General features: G+C 47.4%; 1 protein-coding gene across 3 annotated transcripts in view; it reads right to left on the bottom strand.

The window, feature by feature from the left end:
- The window catches only part of apaf1 (apoptotic peptidase activating factor 1), a 33,672-nt gene that overhangs the window by 7,101 nt on the left and 9,875 nt on the right, over nt 1-16,696 (bottom strand). For all 3 annotated transcript variants that reach the window (XM_034526090.1, XM_034526089.1, XM_034526091.1), the window contains 5 exons: nt 13,147-13,272; nt 12,252-12,374; nt 12,011-12,136; nt 10,419-10,544; nt 8,896-9,042 (listed from right to left, as the gene is read on the bottom strand). In XM_034526090.1, coding sequence (XP_034381981.1) covers nt 8,896-9,042; nt 10,419-10,544; nt 12,011-12,136; nt 12,252-12,374; nt 13,147-13,272 — 648 coding nt within the window. The remainder of the gene's footprint in view (nt 1-8,895; nt 9,043-10,418; nt 10,545-12,010; nt 12,137-12,251; nt 12,375-13,146; nt 13,273-16,696) is intronic.

Here is a 16,696-nt window from a genome sequence, read left to right on the forward strand (position 1 = left end):
GAGAAACGGGACGGAAGAGAGAGAGAAACGGGACGGAAGGAGGACAGAAAGATAGAAACGGGACGAAAGGAGGACAGAGAGAGAGAAACGGGACGGAAGGAGGACAGAAAGAGAGAAACGGGACGGAAGGAGGACAGAGAGAGAGAAACTGGACGGAAGGAGGACAGAAAGATAGAAACGGGACGAAAGGATGACAGAGAGAGAAACGGGACGGAAGAGAGAGAGAAACGGGACGGAAGGAGGACAGAAAGATAGAAACGGGACGAAAGGAGGACAGAGAGAGAGAAACGGGACGGAAGGAGGACAGAAAGAGAGAAACTGGACGAAAGGAGGACAGAGAGAGAGAAACGGGACGGAAGGAGGACAGAGAGAGAGAAACGGAGAAACGGGACGAAAGGAGGACAGAAAGAGAGAAACGGGACTAAAGGAGGACAGAAAGAGAGAAAGAGAAACGGGACGAAAGGAGGACAGAGAGAGAAACGGGATGGAAGAGAGAGAAACGGGACGGAAGGAGGACAGAGAGAGAAACGGGACGAAAGGAGGACAGAGAGAGAGAAACGGGACGGAAGGAGGACAGAGAGAGAGAAACGGGACGGAAGGAGGACAGAGAGAGAGAAACGAGACGAAAGGAGGACAGAAAGAGAGAAACGGGACGGAAGGAGGACAGAGAGAGAGAAACGGGACGAAAGGAGGACAGAGAGAGAGAGAAACGGGACGAAAGGAGGACAGAGAGAGAGAGAAACGGGACGAAAGTAGGACAGAGAGAGAGAAACGGGACGGAAGGAGGACAGAGAGAGAGAGAAACGGGACGGAAGGAGGACAGAGAGAGAGAAACGGGACGGAAGGAGGACAGAGAGAGAGAGAAACGGGACGAAAGGAGGACAGAAAGAGAGAAACGGGACGGAAGGAGGACAGAGAGAGAGAGAAACGGGACGGAAGGAGGACAGAGAGAGAGAAACGGGACGGAAGGAGGACAGAGAGAGAGAAACGGGACGAAAGGAGGACAGAGAGAGAGAAACGGGACGGAAGGAGGACAGAGAGAGAGAGAAACGGGACGGAAGGAGGACAGAAAGAGAGAAACGGGACGAAAGGAGGACAGAAAGAGAGAAACGGGACGGAAGGAGGACAGAGAGAGAGAGAAACGGGACGAAAGGAGGACAGAGAGAGAGAAACGGGACGGAAGGAGGACAGAGAGAGAGAGAAACGGGACGAAAGGAGGACAGAGAGAGAGAAACGGGACGGAAGGAGGACAGAGAGAGAGAGAAACGGGACGGAAGGAGGACAGAGAGAGAGAAACGGGACGGAAGGAGGACAGAAAGAGAGAAACGGGACGGAAGGAGGACAGAGAGAGAGAAACGGGACGAAAGGAGGACAGAGAGAGAGAAACGGGACGGAAGGAGGACAGAGAGAGAGAAACGGGACGAAAGGAGGACAGAAGCTGAGAGGGGAACCAGACAGATGTGAGGAACGCTGACGGCTCAGACGCAGAAATAATACTCGAGATGCCTGCGTGTGTATAAATAAATACAGAAATAAACCGCCGAACAGACGAGGGAGAGAACAAGTAAGAGAGTCGAAGAAGAAGAACAACAACAACAACGACAGCAAAGCCCGGAACAAACAAGAGGAGCAAAGAAGAGAGAAGGAGGAAGAATCACTCCAGAACTCCTACTGGTTGAAAAGGGATTAGAAGAGAGAGAAGTGTGTGTGTGTGTGTGTGTGTGTGTGTGTGTGTGTGTGTGTGTGTGTGTGTGTGTGTGTGTGTGTGTGTGTGTGTGTGTGTGTGTGTGTGTGTGTGTGTGTGTGTGTGTGTGTGTGTGTGTGTGTGTGTGTGTGTGTGTGTGTGTGTGTGTGTGTGTGTGTGTGTGTGTGTGTGTGTGTGTGTGTGTGTGTGTGTGTGTGTGTGTGTGTGTGTGTGTGTGTGTGTGTGTGTGTGTGTGTGTGTGTGTGTGTGTGTGTGTGTGTTACCAACTCCATCACTGTGGTTTACATGTGAGAGCTACGACACCAGAAGTATAATAAGCAGATTGTGTGTTTCTGCGTCGTTGGTGTCGAGAGGGCGATAAGCGTGAGTGTATTGTGTGTACTATAATAATGTATATTTGAGCATCAAATCGGATAAAAACGGAACAGAGATTGTTATCGTTTTACTTTAATTTACGTTTTTTAAGTTTTTGCTTCACGTGTCCGGTAAGTTTGGCCTCCTGTAATTTAATGATAATAATTAAATAAAAAAAGAATTATGGCGATAACAAGATAAAGGGCGCTATAAGAAAATAACAACAATAAAATCAGAAGTACGTAAAAACAATCAACGAGGGATCTTTAAATGAATAAAAAAACGTCAGCAGACAAGAAAAAGAAGAAAAGAAACAGAAAAAAGACCCAAAAAAAGCATCGAGGTGGACTGAGAACACACACACACACACACCTGGGGAACCTGGGAGAGCGACAGGCCCTCGCTGTTATAGGTCTACTTATTCAGGCTACCTGAGGGGAAGTCTGACCTGTCTGTGTGTGTGTGTGTGGGAGGGGGGGTGCATGCTGTCGCTGTGAGCGGGTGCACCGTTGCTTCTTTCAGGCGGGACGGAGGGAAGTAATTCATCTTCCTCTCACATAAATAGCTTGATACAGAGTCCAGAGGGAATAGGTGCAGTTTATAGAAAAATCATAACGACTCCACAGACAGCAGGAGGCTCACAATGAAAGGGGGGGGGGGGGGGGGGGGGGGGGGGGGGGAGAAAGAGGGGAAACCAGCTGGAGTAGATTCAGGCGATTTCTGTAAGGCCACTTCCATCTCAGAAAGAAAAAGTAGGGGGAATTAGTGTGTGTGTGTGTGTGTGTGTGTGTGTGTGTGTGTGTGTGTGTGGCTTGCAGAGAGGGAAACAGTGCGACACAGAGGTTGAATTATTCATCCGAGGTTCCATTTACTGAAATATTGATGCTCAGACGATCATTTCGTCCTTCCGTCGTCGGGTGATTGTGCCGTACCGCTGCCCGCGGTTAGCTTAGCTTAGCGTAAAAGACTGAAAGCGGGTGGTAACTGCTAGCCTGGCTCTGTCACATGGTCTAACGCTGCCGACCACAAACAGCTCCAACGCTCACTAATCCACACGTCGGCTCTTCCCGTTGACCCGTAAACAACAATGAAAAGTGTAACGGTGACAATTTGCTCCTCTTCATTGGCAAAGAAAATTATAACTTTTTCATTGTTTGCGGACCAGATCTCTTTTATGGCAACGGTCGTTAACGGCGACCCTTCACGCAAATGCAACAACAACAACAACAACAAAGGCAGTAGACCAGCTGGTTCAGAAGGATGTAGGGTATAGTGTGTATAATAAGAATATAGTGTGTGTCTCACACACACACACACACACACACCTTCTCCAGCCAGAGAGACAATTAACCCCGGTCTTAATGAGCGGCGCTGGAGAAACAACCCCCTCCCAGAGACCCCATAAATATTTCACCAGCCTGTGTTCACACCCCCCGAGCCTGAACAACAACAACAACAACCACAACAACAACAGCAGCAGCACAGAAACCAGGGCACACTCACTCCGAGCTCAACGCGTCTCACGTAGAGAACACATCTGCTCTGGATGCATTTTGACCACGTGTTAAAAACATGTCTCCGAAATAAGAAAAAGAGAAAAGAAGGAGAGGGGGGGGGGGGATATGGAACAAGAGAAAAGAATAAGTGCACTTCCACGAGCTGCTTTGCATCTTGTGAGTGTGTGTGGAGGTATTTTTAGAGGCAGGTCTGGAGCTGCACTGCGGGGCGCTCGCTTCTCAAAACAGCGTGACGGCTGAGAAGAGTTGAAGGAAAATCAACCCCTCAGTGAACCCCTCCATCCCTCCATCCCTCCACCCTTCCATCCCTCCATCCTTTCTTTCTTTCAGTCCTGCACCGCTGGCTCGCTCACGCCGTCTTGATCTTCGGACGTCTTCTCCGTCCACCAACGGGCCTCTTGAGGGAAGGTCAGCTCCTCCCCTCCTCCATCCCATCACCACCGCTCTTCACTCTTGACTGCAGCGCCTTGTTAGCCGCGAGGCCTCGTTAGGACTCGCTTAACGACGAGAGAGAGAGAGAGAGAGAGAATCGGCTGCAAACCCAACGAGAGACAAAATAAAATGACAGCAGAAAGGTATAAAAAAAAAAATATATATATATATATATATATATATATATATATATATATATATATATATATATATATATATATATATATATAAATAAAAAAAATAAATGCGAGGTGTGAAACAGAGAGAGAGTGAAACGTTAGAGAACACAGAGAGAGTCTGCAGAGAACTCGGAGAGTGAAAGCTAAGGGAGGTGAGATGAAATTGTGTTTCTCTCCTCCATCACATGCTCGGCTGAGAAGTGATGTCTGACAACACTGGAGGCCGGGGAGGACCGTCGCTCACTCCCGTCCCTCTGGGGGGGGGGGGCGCCGCAGTGAGAATGAGGTCATTGTGTGTGTGTGGGAGCGGGCGGGTGGGGGTGGGGGGGGGGGACCAGGTACACGGCTTCCTCGCCACCTCACATCTCTGCTGGAACCCTCTCGCCACGTGAAGGAGGTGTCATTTTGGAAATTGAAGTGACCCGAAAACAGATTATACGAGCGCAGAAGGAACGAACAGATCCAGGTGCACTCACGAGCTCAGGTAAAGGGTCCCCCCCCCCCCCCCCCCCCCCGCTAGATTAAAAATGAAATGTGTGTGCGTGAGTGACTTTAATGTCTGTTCGCTTTATCTGAAAGATCTGCGTCAACATCTACAGCTTTGTTTGAAACCTGACGACTTGGTGTGAATTACTCTGGGCTGCTGGGCGTGTGTGTGTGTGTGTGTGTGTGTGTGTGTAGTCAGGATGAGCCTGTTCACACCAGCCGCCTCCCTCTTGGATCATGGCACTGTGACAGATTGTCTCAATGCCTGTGTGTGTGTGTGGAGGCCAGGTGTGAGACAGGTACAGCATTTCCTGGCAGGACCCGGCGCAGGAGGGCTGACGGGAGTCAGTGTGGGATGCAACACACACACACACACACACACACACACACACACACACACACACACACACACACACACACACACACACACACACACACACACACACACACACACACACACACACACACACACACACACACACACACACACACACACACACACACACACACACACACACACACACACACACACACACACACACACACACACACACACACACACACACACACACACACACACACACACACACACACACACACACACACACACACACACACACACACACACACACACACACACACACACACGTTGAGGTGACGTGAAGACTCGGCGACAAGAAGCGTACGAGATGTTTAATTGGACATTCTGCTCAGGTACCAGCGAGCAACAGGGAATTGGACCGGCGCGCGTCGGCCCGCTGCTTTTAATTACACTGGCAACACTCGCGTGGGGAGAGAGAGAGAGAGGGAGGGATGAAACGGAGAGAAGACAAGAGAGGCAAAGCGAGAGAAGAAACAGGCCGATGATTAAGGAAGGAATACTGACGGGGACGAGTAAAAAAAAATAAATAAAATAAAACCATCACGTCGACACGCGGAGAGAAATGGAAACAGGCCAACGACAAGGACGCCTCACGTTGCATCATATCAACCCGTCACCCGGCTGTCACTTAATGGAATAAAGTCGTCCTCAACACATGAGACATAAACTGTGCTATTTGTGTAGTAAGTATATAAAAAAGGAGACGGTTTCAACTAAATAAATGAAATTCATTGCGGTAATTAAATGTAAAATAGGTTGTTTTTGTGTCTCATCTTTCTGTTGACAGATTTGGCACAGTCTTCAAATAATATATATTTATGTTATGATCGTATCTAGAATATATGACCTAACACAATGCTGAAACACCCCCTTATAAAGTAATTAAAGTGCCTCGAGAACTTTTAAAGCGCTATACAAATAAAATGTATTATTAATATTAATTATAAAAGTTTAGCTCCGGTTTGTTTGCCATTCGTGATAATTACATTATCGACCTATAAATAAATAAAAAAAGGATTCCTTCCCTTTGAAGGGCATTATTATGCTACTACAGTAAATTATCATTAAAGTGATAAGTGGCATAAAAATGGGAAACATCCGATTCTTTAGCTGCTAAATGCTCTGCGATGTGTCCGCGGTCGCTCCTGTTGCCGGGCAGGAATCGCACGGTCGGGGGTTTTCTAGAACCGTTCCACTGGAAATGACGCTCGCGAGAGCAGAAGGAGGACAAAGATTATTAATAAATGAGCTGAAAAATTGCTAAAATGCTCCGTTGAGCTGAGAGTGGGTTCGTCACTATAAAGAAATATTTAATATTCGCTGCGTGTTTCTCTTCAGTCCGTCTGTGTACAGAAAGCTATTGCAGAGGCATTAAATGTTTAATAACAGATATTATTTGATCAAGTTATCTGGTGAGAACTGGATTTCAAACCTCCACTTTCTAAAGAAAACCACACAGCAGAGCCATTGTTCAAACTTCGGTATCAATGAGCCGACATCTACGATCCAAATGCACATTTAATACGATCCCTCTGATCCTCCGTAATGAAATCTCTCCCCTTCCACCAGCTGAGGATGAGCACAAACCAAATATGACGACAATCAGATGGTTGCCAAGCCTCCTTTCCAAGACTGACAGAAAGATAATTACAAAGGTCCCGTGATTTATTTAGACGTCGGTAAATATTCCGTGTACGAACAGCCGTGGGATGAAAAGAGGATTATTTATTATATCAACTCACACACACGACGATAATGATTAACACAGATTATTATCATGGTTCCCCACTTCTCATCCGTCACAAGAGGTACACACTGAGGTACACACAAGAGGTACACACTGAGGTACACACAAGAGGTACACACTGTGAGGTACATACAAGATGTACACACAAGAGGTACACACTGTGAGGTACATACAAGATGTACACGCTGAGGTACACACAAGATGTACACACTGTGAGGTACATACAAGATGTACACGCTGAGGTACACACAAGATGTACACACTGTGATGTACACACTGAGGTACACACAAGAGGTACACACAAGAGGTACACAGAAGATGTACACACTGATGTACACACAAGATGTACACACAAGATGTACATACTGTGAGGTACACACAAGATGTACACAAGAGGTACATACAAGAGGTACACACAAGATGTACACACTGTGAGGTACACACAAGAGGTACACACAAGAGGTACACACAAGATGTACACACCCTGAGGTACACACAAGAGGTACACACAAGAGGTACACACTGTGAGGTACACACAAGAGGTACACACAAGAGGTACACACAAGAGGTACACACAAGAGGTACACACTGTGAGGTACACACTGAGGTACACACTGAGGTACACACTGTGAGGTACACACTGAGGTACACACAAGAGGTACACACTGTGAGGTACACACTGAGGTACACACTGAGGTACACACTGTGAGGTACACACTGAGGTACACACTGTGAGGTACACACTGTGAGGTACACACAAGAGGTACACACAAGAGGTACACACTGAGGTACACACAAGAGGTACACACAAGAGGTACACACTGAGGTACACACTGTGAGGTACACACAAGATGTACACACAAGAGGTACACACTGAGGTACACACTGAGGTACACACTGAGGTACACACTGAGAGGTACACACAAGATGTATACATATTATAGACAAGCCCCCCCCCCCCCTTCTGCTTCCAGGCTTAATGCTAAGCTAAGTCCAGCTAATCGCTCACTTGAGCTTCTTATGTAGCGTACAGATGTAATTAGAATGATCTAATTTTACTCCCAGCAAGAAAACCAATAAGCATAATTCCCCAAAAATAATAGAACTGTTGCTTTAAAAAAAATAATCGAAAATATCGACTTAATTTACAACGAGACATAAAGCACGTGCATATTGATGGGCATGAATTATCGTAACGTTTCCGGTTCAATCTGGTGTGGACCCTGTAAATCGACTTCCTCCTTCCACCGTTAAAATATATATTTAAAGAAACGTTATTAGGTAAAAACAAATACACGAGTCTCTCATTAAGTACGAGCTAATTTTGAGGCTTTGTGTCGAGATCACAACGTGTTTTTGGCACATTTGTCTATAAAAAAATACAATTTTTGTAATCTGTCGACCCACACAAGCAGGTAGAACACACACACACACACACACACAGCCTCATCGATCAGAAGCGCTCTCCCTCGAGGATTACATCATTGCCCAGCAAATAGCCAATCAGAGCACAGCTGAGACTGTCCGCTCTGTGAACCCATCTCCTGGAAAAGAGAAGGTAATAAAGAAAGAGCTGCTGCTGCACACACACACACACACACACGCACACACACACGCACACACACTATTCCGGTCACGTCACAAAGAGGCATTGATATCACTCCCTCGGGAATCGAGTGTTTTCATATAAACCTGCTCCACTGCCCCCCCCCCCCCCTTGAGTTACTGCAACAACGGTGCATGTCAGTGGCGTTTGTGGGTCATTTTCACACACACACACACACACACACACACACACATCACTACCTCTCACATACACAACAGTGCGTCGTTGAAAAACAACAAATGTGTACAGTAGAGGCTGAAGTTGGCGCGTGAAGAGGAACGGTGCGTTTAGGTGCCGACTCTGCGTCTGTTGCATAATATATTACTTACGTCAGAGGTCATTGGTCAAACTACTTGAATTGTGTGTTGCCTGTATACATATATTTATCTTCTATTTATGGTTTCCACAGTGATAATTCCACCTTCCATTGGTACTCTGTCCCCCCCCCCCCCCCCCCCCCCCCCCCCCCCCCGGGAGTGTAACTCACCTTGATGTAGCCGCCGATCGAGACCAGAAGGGAGTCGTCCGGGGAGAAGTGCAGGTCGGTCACCCAGCCGCCGTGGAGCGAGTCCATGCCGTCTTTACCGTCACGGGAACAGATCCTCAGCAAGGAGCCGTCCTCGGCGCTCCAGAGCTGTGACGGGAACATGACGCACGAATCGTAAAAAAAAATAAAAATAAAAAAAGTCAAGGATTACGACTGAAGGACGCTAAAAAAACAAACAACGTTATGAGCGATTATTACATTGTTTTGGATTCATGCCAGCTGGTGTTGTGCGCACATCAAGCGGCTGGAGGTTGTCGTGGGTGGTTTTAGTTGTTGTGATCACATGACAAATTATGGCATTTTGATTATGTGATAACAGGCGAAAGAGGGGAGATCATAATAATGTTCTCTGGCATCGGAGGGGCCCCTAAACCCCCCCCAACCCCACCCCCCCCCCCCCCCGAAGGTCACGTGACCATCACTAAACGCCATCTGCGTGTCTTTTTTTTTTTGTGTGTGTCAAAGATGAAACCTTCGTGCTCAATAATAAAAATAAAAAAAGTGGAACTCGCACGAGGATATATATTCAGCGCGGATCGAAACGAGGAAAAAAATTTTTTACCCACAATGCAGCGGGGTTGTGTTGCGGCACATCGGGTGTCGATTTGCAGCCGGTTATGCAAGCAACCGTTCACATGGCGCGTCCGTTTTTTGACAATGACACATCACACGTACGGCTATATTTAACACTTGGGATGCCTTTTGTGCGGAATGACTCACATTCGTTTCCATGGAAACGGGGGTGAGATTTCAGCGCGGCTTATGTAATTTGGAATCCGATGGATTCGTCCATTTCTCAGAGGCCACCAGAGGGCGTTAACCCCTCGTTGACTGCAGGCTGACCATCCACATCTTCCTCTACTTTACCTACTCAGTCAAACTTTTCATTTGCAGTGTGTAGTGTGTGTGTGTGTACACACTACACACTATACACACTACACACACACACACACACACTACACACACACACACGTGCTGCAGATAAAAAACATTTTTTAAAAGCCTTGGGGATTAAATTTGGCAGCCCGAGTCCTCTCCTTCACCCCCCCCACTGTCAGACATCTCCTCCTCTTCCTGCTCTCTTCATCACAACTTCCTCACACAACCTGCATCCCCCCCCCTCCGTCTGAGACGCCTCCTTCCTTTCATCTTTCTCTGCAGCAATCACGGTGGTGTTAGTAAGCACTAACGTAATTATGGGGTGATCTCTGGAATGAATGTTGACTGCTGTAAATGAGGTTTTTTTTGTATGTTGTGTTGCAAATTGGATGGTTTCATACTAGCAACACGGCAACACACTGATGCGAGGATATGGAGGCACAAAGTGGCTTTATAAAAAAAAAAAAAGTTTTTATAGGAGGTCCACACTCAAAAAATAAGAATATACAGACGTTGGGAGGGTATTTGCAGACACAGAACACTACACACAGATTATTTTTCCAATGTTTTTTTTGGACACGCACCCGAATCTCTCCGTTGTCGTCTCCGGTCGCGAGGCGCCGGTTGTCCCAGGAGAAGCGGCAGCTCCGCACGCAGTCCTGGTGGCCGCTCAGCGTGTGGACGCACTGCCAGGACTCACAGTGCCACAACTAGGAGCAGAAAGGAATGCGTTGAGAAGCCACACATCGGTTTATTGCAAAGAATATGCTGTATCAGATGCATTTACTTCCATTTTTTTTCTCGAGCGAGTGACTAATACCAACACTGCACCTGGGAACAACAAGAATGTGTTTTCTTTCTGCAGCTCAAACCAGTCATCACCCGTTAAAAAAAAGGTCTCATGGAGATTAATGGGAGTTAATAATCGTGCGACATGCTAGTGTTTCAGCTCTGCGTCAGAATGATGACTTCTCTTTCTCTCTCTCTCTCTTTACTTTCTGTCTCTCGTCCATTGTTCCCTTTCTATTACTCCATCCTCTCCCTCCCTCCCTCCCTTCCTTCCTTACCTCCCCGATCACATCCTGTGCCGCACAGAAAATAACACGGCTCATAATTAGACACTTCATTTGGCAGCCGGCTAACTGTCTGCACACGCAGTCCCATTTCTTCTGAAGGTCAGTAGAGAAAGAAAGAAATAAAGAAGAGGAGGAGGAGGGGGAGGAGGGTGGTGGGGACTGTGCATCTTTGTGTGTTTGTGTGTTGCTCCACAAAGACACAAAGTGTTTGTGTGTGTTTTGAGCTCCGACTCGGTCTGGAGAGCAAGGACTATGGAGACTGGCTGCAAACCAGCGCCACACACACACACCTCAATTATCATCTTTGCCAAATCCATAAAACATGCACACACACACACACACACACACACTCGCTCTCTCTCCCTCTCTCAAGACCATCCATTGACAGAAGCCCAGTTGGCTGGCGAGCCAGCGGCTGTTCTTGTCGACCAAATCCAAATTCCTGTGTCTCCATCGACTGCTTTGAACAAATACCAGAGAATGTTTGTAATGTTCCTAATACTGGACATTCAGGAACAGGGGTTAATAATAATAATAATAATGCTTTCTATTTGTAAGGCACTCTTCATTCAAGAATCTCAGAGGGTTGTCGTCCGCGGGCAGAGAAGTTTAAATCCTAATGAACGGCGTTGAGAGGGAGTCAGAGTCCGGCTGTGTACTACTGCGCCCGTGGAGGACGAGTAGGAAGAGCGATGGTTTTGGAGCCGTGAGGAGGAACAAGTTTTTCCAAAAAGAAAAAACACACACACACACACACACACACACACACACACACACACACAGCTGAGTCTGCCAAAGTTAGGGCAAAGTCAAGCGCAGCAATGTTGGTGAACACACACACACACACACGCACACAAGCACACGGGCGTGGGAGGACGGACTGACCTGCAGCTAACCCGCCAGATCCGAGGCCATCTGCAGTCCCCGGTCATCACCCACGGCAACGCGCCCCGTGCGTACGCGCTGCGAGTAATGAGCTCAGACGCGGATGAGTCATAGGCCACGTCGTTACTGCCAGCGCAAACAGCAATGTCTCATCCCGTGTGTGTGTGTGTGTGTGTGTGTGTGTGTGTGTGTGTGTGTGTGCGTAAGCGTTGAACCTTTGCAGTCTTGTCAGCAGAGGTGGTGGCGAAGTGGCGTGCGTCTGGCGAGACGTGACAGGACAGGACGGCTCCCCGGTGAGCCTCGATGTCCTGCAGCTTCTCCCCGCTCTCCATGTCCCACATCTCATCGGGAAGGAAGCGAGAGATCAGGTTTTTTTCCCCAATATGATGATTTTCATGCAGCCGTTAACTGTGTACTGTGTGTGTGTGTGTGTGTGAGTGTGTGCGCGCGCATCACCATGACAGTGCCATCAAAGGACCAGGACAGCAGTCGTGTGTCCGTGGCGAGCAGCGAGAAGCGTCTGACCTGCTCCTTGTGACCCTGCAGGACTTTACACTCGCCGGACTGCCACCTCCACACCTGCAGGGGGCGACGGAGACATATAAACAGAAAATTACCCTTTTTAGCTACGAACATTACGTTACTCGAGTAGCCATTTCAATGACGGGGACGTTAGAAAAAATAAAAATATAAAATACATTGGCAAAGACACCCTCCGAAAATATGAGTGAAGAAAAAGAAACCGCATTCAATATTTAGATTATCTAAGATTGCTGCTCAGGTGTGCTCTTTAATGCGTCTGTGGAGATAAAAACTAGGCACCTGCTTGTTTTATGACAGGAGAACAAGGGTTCAACGGAGCTCAAAAGATGGGGGCGGGACAGACAGATCAATCAATCAAATCAATCAAGACGGAGAATAGCGATGAATACGGAGCGAGGCGTCAGAGAGAGAGAGAGAGAGAGGGAAGTGCTGCAGAGGATGGTCTGTCAGCAAAATGAAAAGATGAAGGAGGAGGAGAGGAAATGAGCAACAGAGCATGAACAGTAGGGGGTTGACAGACCATAACGGCCTGAAACACACACACACACACACACACACACACAGTCAACACAACAGCGGGATGGAGATAAAGAGCTAAGGAAAGGAGACAAAAGAGGGAGTGAGAAAGGTCACAGGTCGGGGAAACTGGAAGCACTGAAACACTTGAGTTTTATTCAAGGTGAGGAATGGGGGGTGTGGGGGGGTGGGGGGGGACGAGAGGGAGGTAAACACAAGAAAACATAAAGGAGAGGAAGGGAGCGACTGGGGGGGGGGAGCAGGAGGAGGAGGAGAGGAGTCGAGCCTCTACCCTCAAGGTGGCGTCCTCGGAGGACGTGATCAGGGTTCGGCCGTCCTGGCTGAACCGGCAGTGCAGCACCGTCTTGGCGTGTCCCGGCAGGGCGGCGAGGAGCTCCCCGGAGGGCAGCGCCAACACCTGGGGAGGAAGAAAAGGAACGTCAGCGACACACACACACACACACACACACACACACACACACACACAGGATCCAGATCATCAGCAACGAGGCCCGGAGTTCAGATATATTTCAGTTTTTAAAGTAGTTTGGAGAAAACTACTGAAGGGCATGAATGTACAGAAAATGAGTAGAAATATTGTAGACTGTATAATATATAAATATATATATTTATTGAGGCTCATGTAGATAGTTATGCTATACTCAGTGGGTGAATAAACCCCGACAGAGTCACATGTTGTTGCTGCTGCTGCTGCTTGATGGCGATAAGCAGATCAAAAAGAAAGCGCGAGCTTCTAAAACGAGCCCGTTCGGGGAGGGGTCCCTCAAAGCAGTTGTTTTTTGTTTTTTTAATGCCCTCCAAGAAGGTCAACTGGATGGTTGCTAACGCGACGTCCCGGAGGCTGCAGCGAGTCCTCCACGGGGTCCCGGAGGAGCTCCGAGGGACGGCTGGTTCGCCCAATGAGGGGAGAGAAAGGTATTCAAGATGTACAACTGGTACATATTACAAGGAAATAGCCCACAATAACGTGACAATGTAGCCTATTTTAAAACAGGCCTTGTTTTCTGGGTATTTTTAAACATAATTATGAGAAATCCCCGTCTTGTTAATGCGTTTTAATGTTTACTTCTAACTATTAAGTCGGGGCAAATATCTCATTCCTTATTAAAAACCATCCACGGATGATGTTTATCCGTTTTTGGCTTTCCGGCGGCCTGAATATTCACCACGATGAATGTTTCCCACTTATCGATACCCAAAAAAAAAGAGAGGCTGATTACGGTATTATGGAGGTGAAACATGAGCATAGATTACAACAAAAATATTTTGCGGCACTCAAATTTTTCTTATTAACCTCCGGATAGATTTTGTCTGCAACTTTGTACACGATAAACCACTTGAAGTCAGACGTAAACAATCATTTAAATTTTTTTTTTTTTTTAAAAAGGGAATAAAGCAAAGCAGTTGGATAAAAGTATAAAACAAAAACCAGAGCGCTGAGATTTTAACCAGCAACTACAAAATCCTCTCAGGAGGAGAGGGTTGCAGTGTGTGTGTGTGTGTGTGTGTGAGCAGAACGAGCCTCGGGGCTCGGCGGCCATGTTTGTCGAGCTCCACGCGCCGAAGACGTCACACACTCGGCTCAAGGACTTATGGGATGGCGCAGTCAGCAACAAATGCCTGAGGGGCGTTTTGGTGAAAAAACAAACAGCCGGCTAATGTAAAGAGGCAAGATGGGGAACAGTTGTTTTAAATACTTCTACCGGGGGAACGGAAACACACACACACACACACTCGTTTTGCATGCGTGTGTGTGTGTGTTATTTTGGGTGATTCCTGAGGAGTTTGAGACACACACACACACACAAACACACACACGCGCACACACACACAATGCACTTGTTATGCATGTGTGTGTGTTATTTTGGGTGATTCCTGAGGAGTTTGAGACACACACACACACAAACAGATGTTACTCTTTCCCTACCACACACACACTTTAAAAAAGGGGAAAGGAAACGACCACTGCGGTGGTCTAAAGGCACCTGGAGAACCTCCAGCTACACCGGGGCTCCCTCTGGTGTTTGCTCACAGGTACTACGGCCGGCAGAAGAACCTCTGGACTCGAGGATGATAAAAAAAAAAAAGAGGTGAAGTTGGATAAAACACTAAATGTAACATAAAGGAATGTTTGCACGAATAATTTAGACGTCTAGATTGTTGGTTCATGACTCGCTGCATTGGACTATAAAAAAAAAAGTTCATTTTGACAAATATTAAAGACTTTTGGATGATTTTCATATAATAAATGTCCACAACTTCTGCAGGAAAAATGAATTGTTTCAAACAGAGAGACATTTTAAATAGATAATTGTGCGCATCAAGCATGTCATTATTCTTCAACGCTCTTGCCAGCTCTGTTTACTAATCATTTGTTCTTCTTGAAGGCTGCTAATCCTCTCGTGTCTGTGGCGCCACGAGGCCGTAATTACAACGATTAACCCCCGCATTCCTTTACGACTACGGGACCTTTTTAATTAAATAATTAAGAGTTATCTCCGGCGTGGGACGCCGGCCCGGCTGCAGCGGAGATAATAACTGTCTGCATATGTGTGGGAGTTTTCTGGGATGTCCAGTACAGCTGCAACCGGGTGCACGACATGCAAGAAAAAACAAACAAAGGGGGAGGAGCTATAAACAAAAGTTTTTTTGTTTTTTTTTAAAAGGTGGTAAAATATGAAAGTAGAGAGCAGGAGTGTTGAGTATACAGGTCACAGGTAGTGGGGAGAAGGAAGAGGTGCTCCGAGTTGACTCAACACACAGCTGACAGGACGGATGAGAAAGGGGGCGGAGCTAATGTAAGATCTCAACTTGGTCTGAAAAGAAAATACACCTCATTCAGCGACACACACACACACCTCATTCAGCGACACACACACACACACCTCATTCAGCGACACACACACACACACACCTCATTCAGCGACACACACACACACACACACCTCATTCAGCGACACACACACACACCTCATTCAGCGACACACACACACACACACACCTCATTCAGCGACACACACACACACACCTCATTCAGCGACACACACACACACCTCATTCAGCGACACACACACACACACCTCATTCAGCGACACACACACACACACACACCTCATTCAGCGACACACACACACACCTCATTCAGCGACACACACACACACACACCTCATTCAGCGACACACACACACACCTCATTCAGCGACACACACACACACACACCTCATTCAGCGACACACACACACACACACCTCATTCAGCGACACACACACACACACACACCTCATTCAGCGACACACACACACACCTCATTCAGCGACACACACACACACACACACACACCTCATTCAGCGACACACACACACACCTCATTCAGCGACACACACACACACACCTCATTCAGCGACACACACACACACACACACCTCATTCAGCGACACACACACACACCTCATTCAGCGACACACACACACACACACCTCATTCAGCGACACACACACACACACACCTCATTCAGCGACACACACACACACACCTCATTCAGCGACACACACACACCTCATTCAGCGACACACACACACACCTCATTCAGCGACACACACACACACCTCATTCAGCGACACACACACACACACACCTCATTCAGCGACACACACACACACACCTCATTCAGCGACACACCTCATTCAGCGACACACACACACCTCATTCAGCGACACACACACACACACACCTCATTCAGCGACACACACACACACCTCATTCAGCGACACACACACACCTCATTCAGCGACACACACACACACCTCATTCAGCGACACACA

The sequence above is a fragment of the Cyclopterus lumpus genome, chromosome 23 (assembly GCF_009769545.1).
Source record: "Cyclopterus lumpus isolate fCycLum1 chromosome 23, fCycLum1.pri, whole genome shotgun sequence".
Classification (NCBI taxonomy): domain Eukaryota; kingdom Metazoa; phylum Chordata; class Actinopteri; order Perciformes; family Cyclopteridae; genus Cyclopterus; species Cyclopterus lumpus.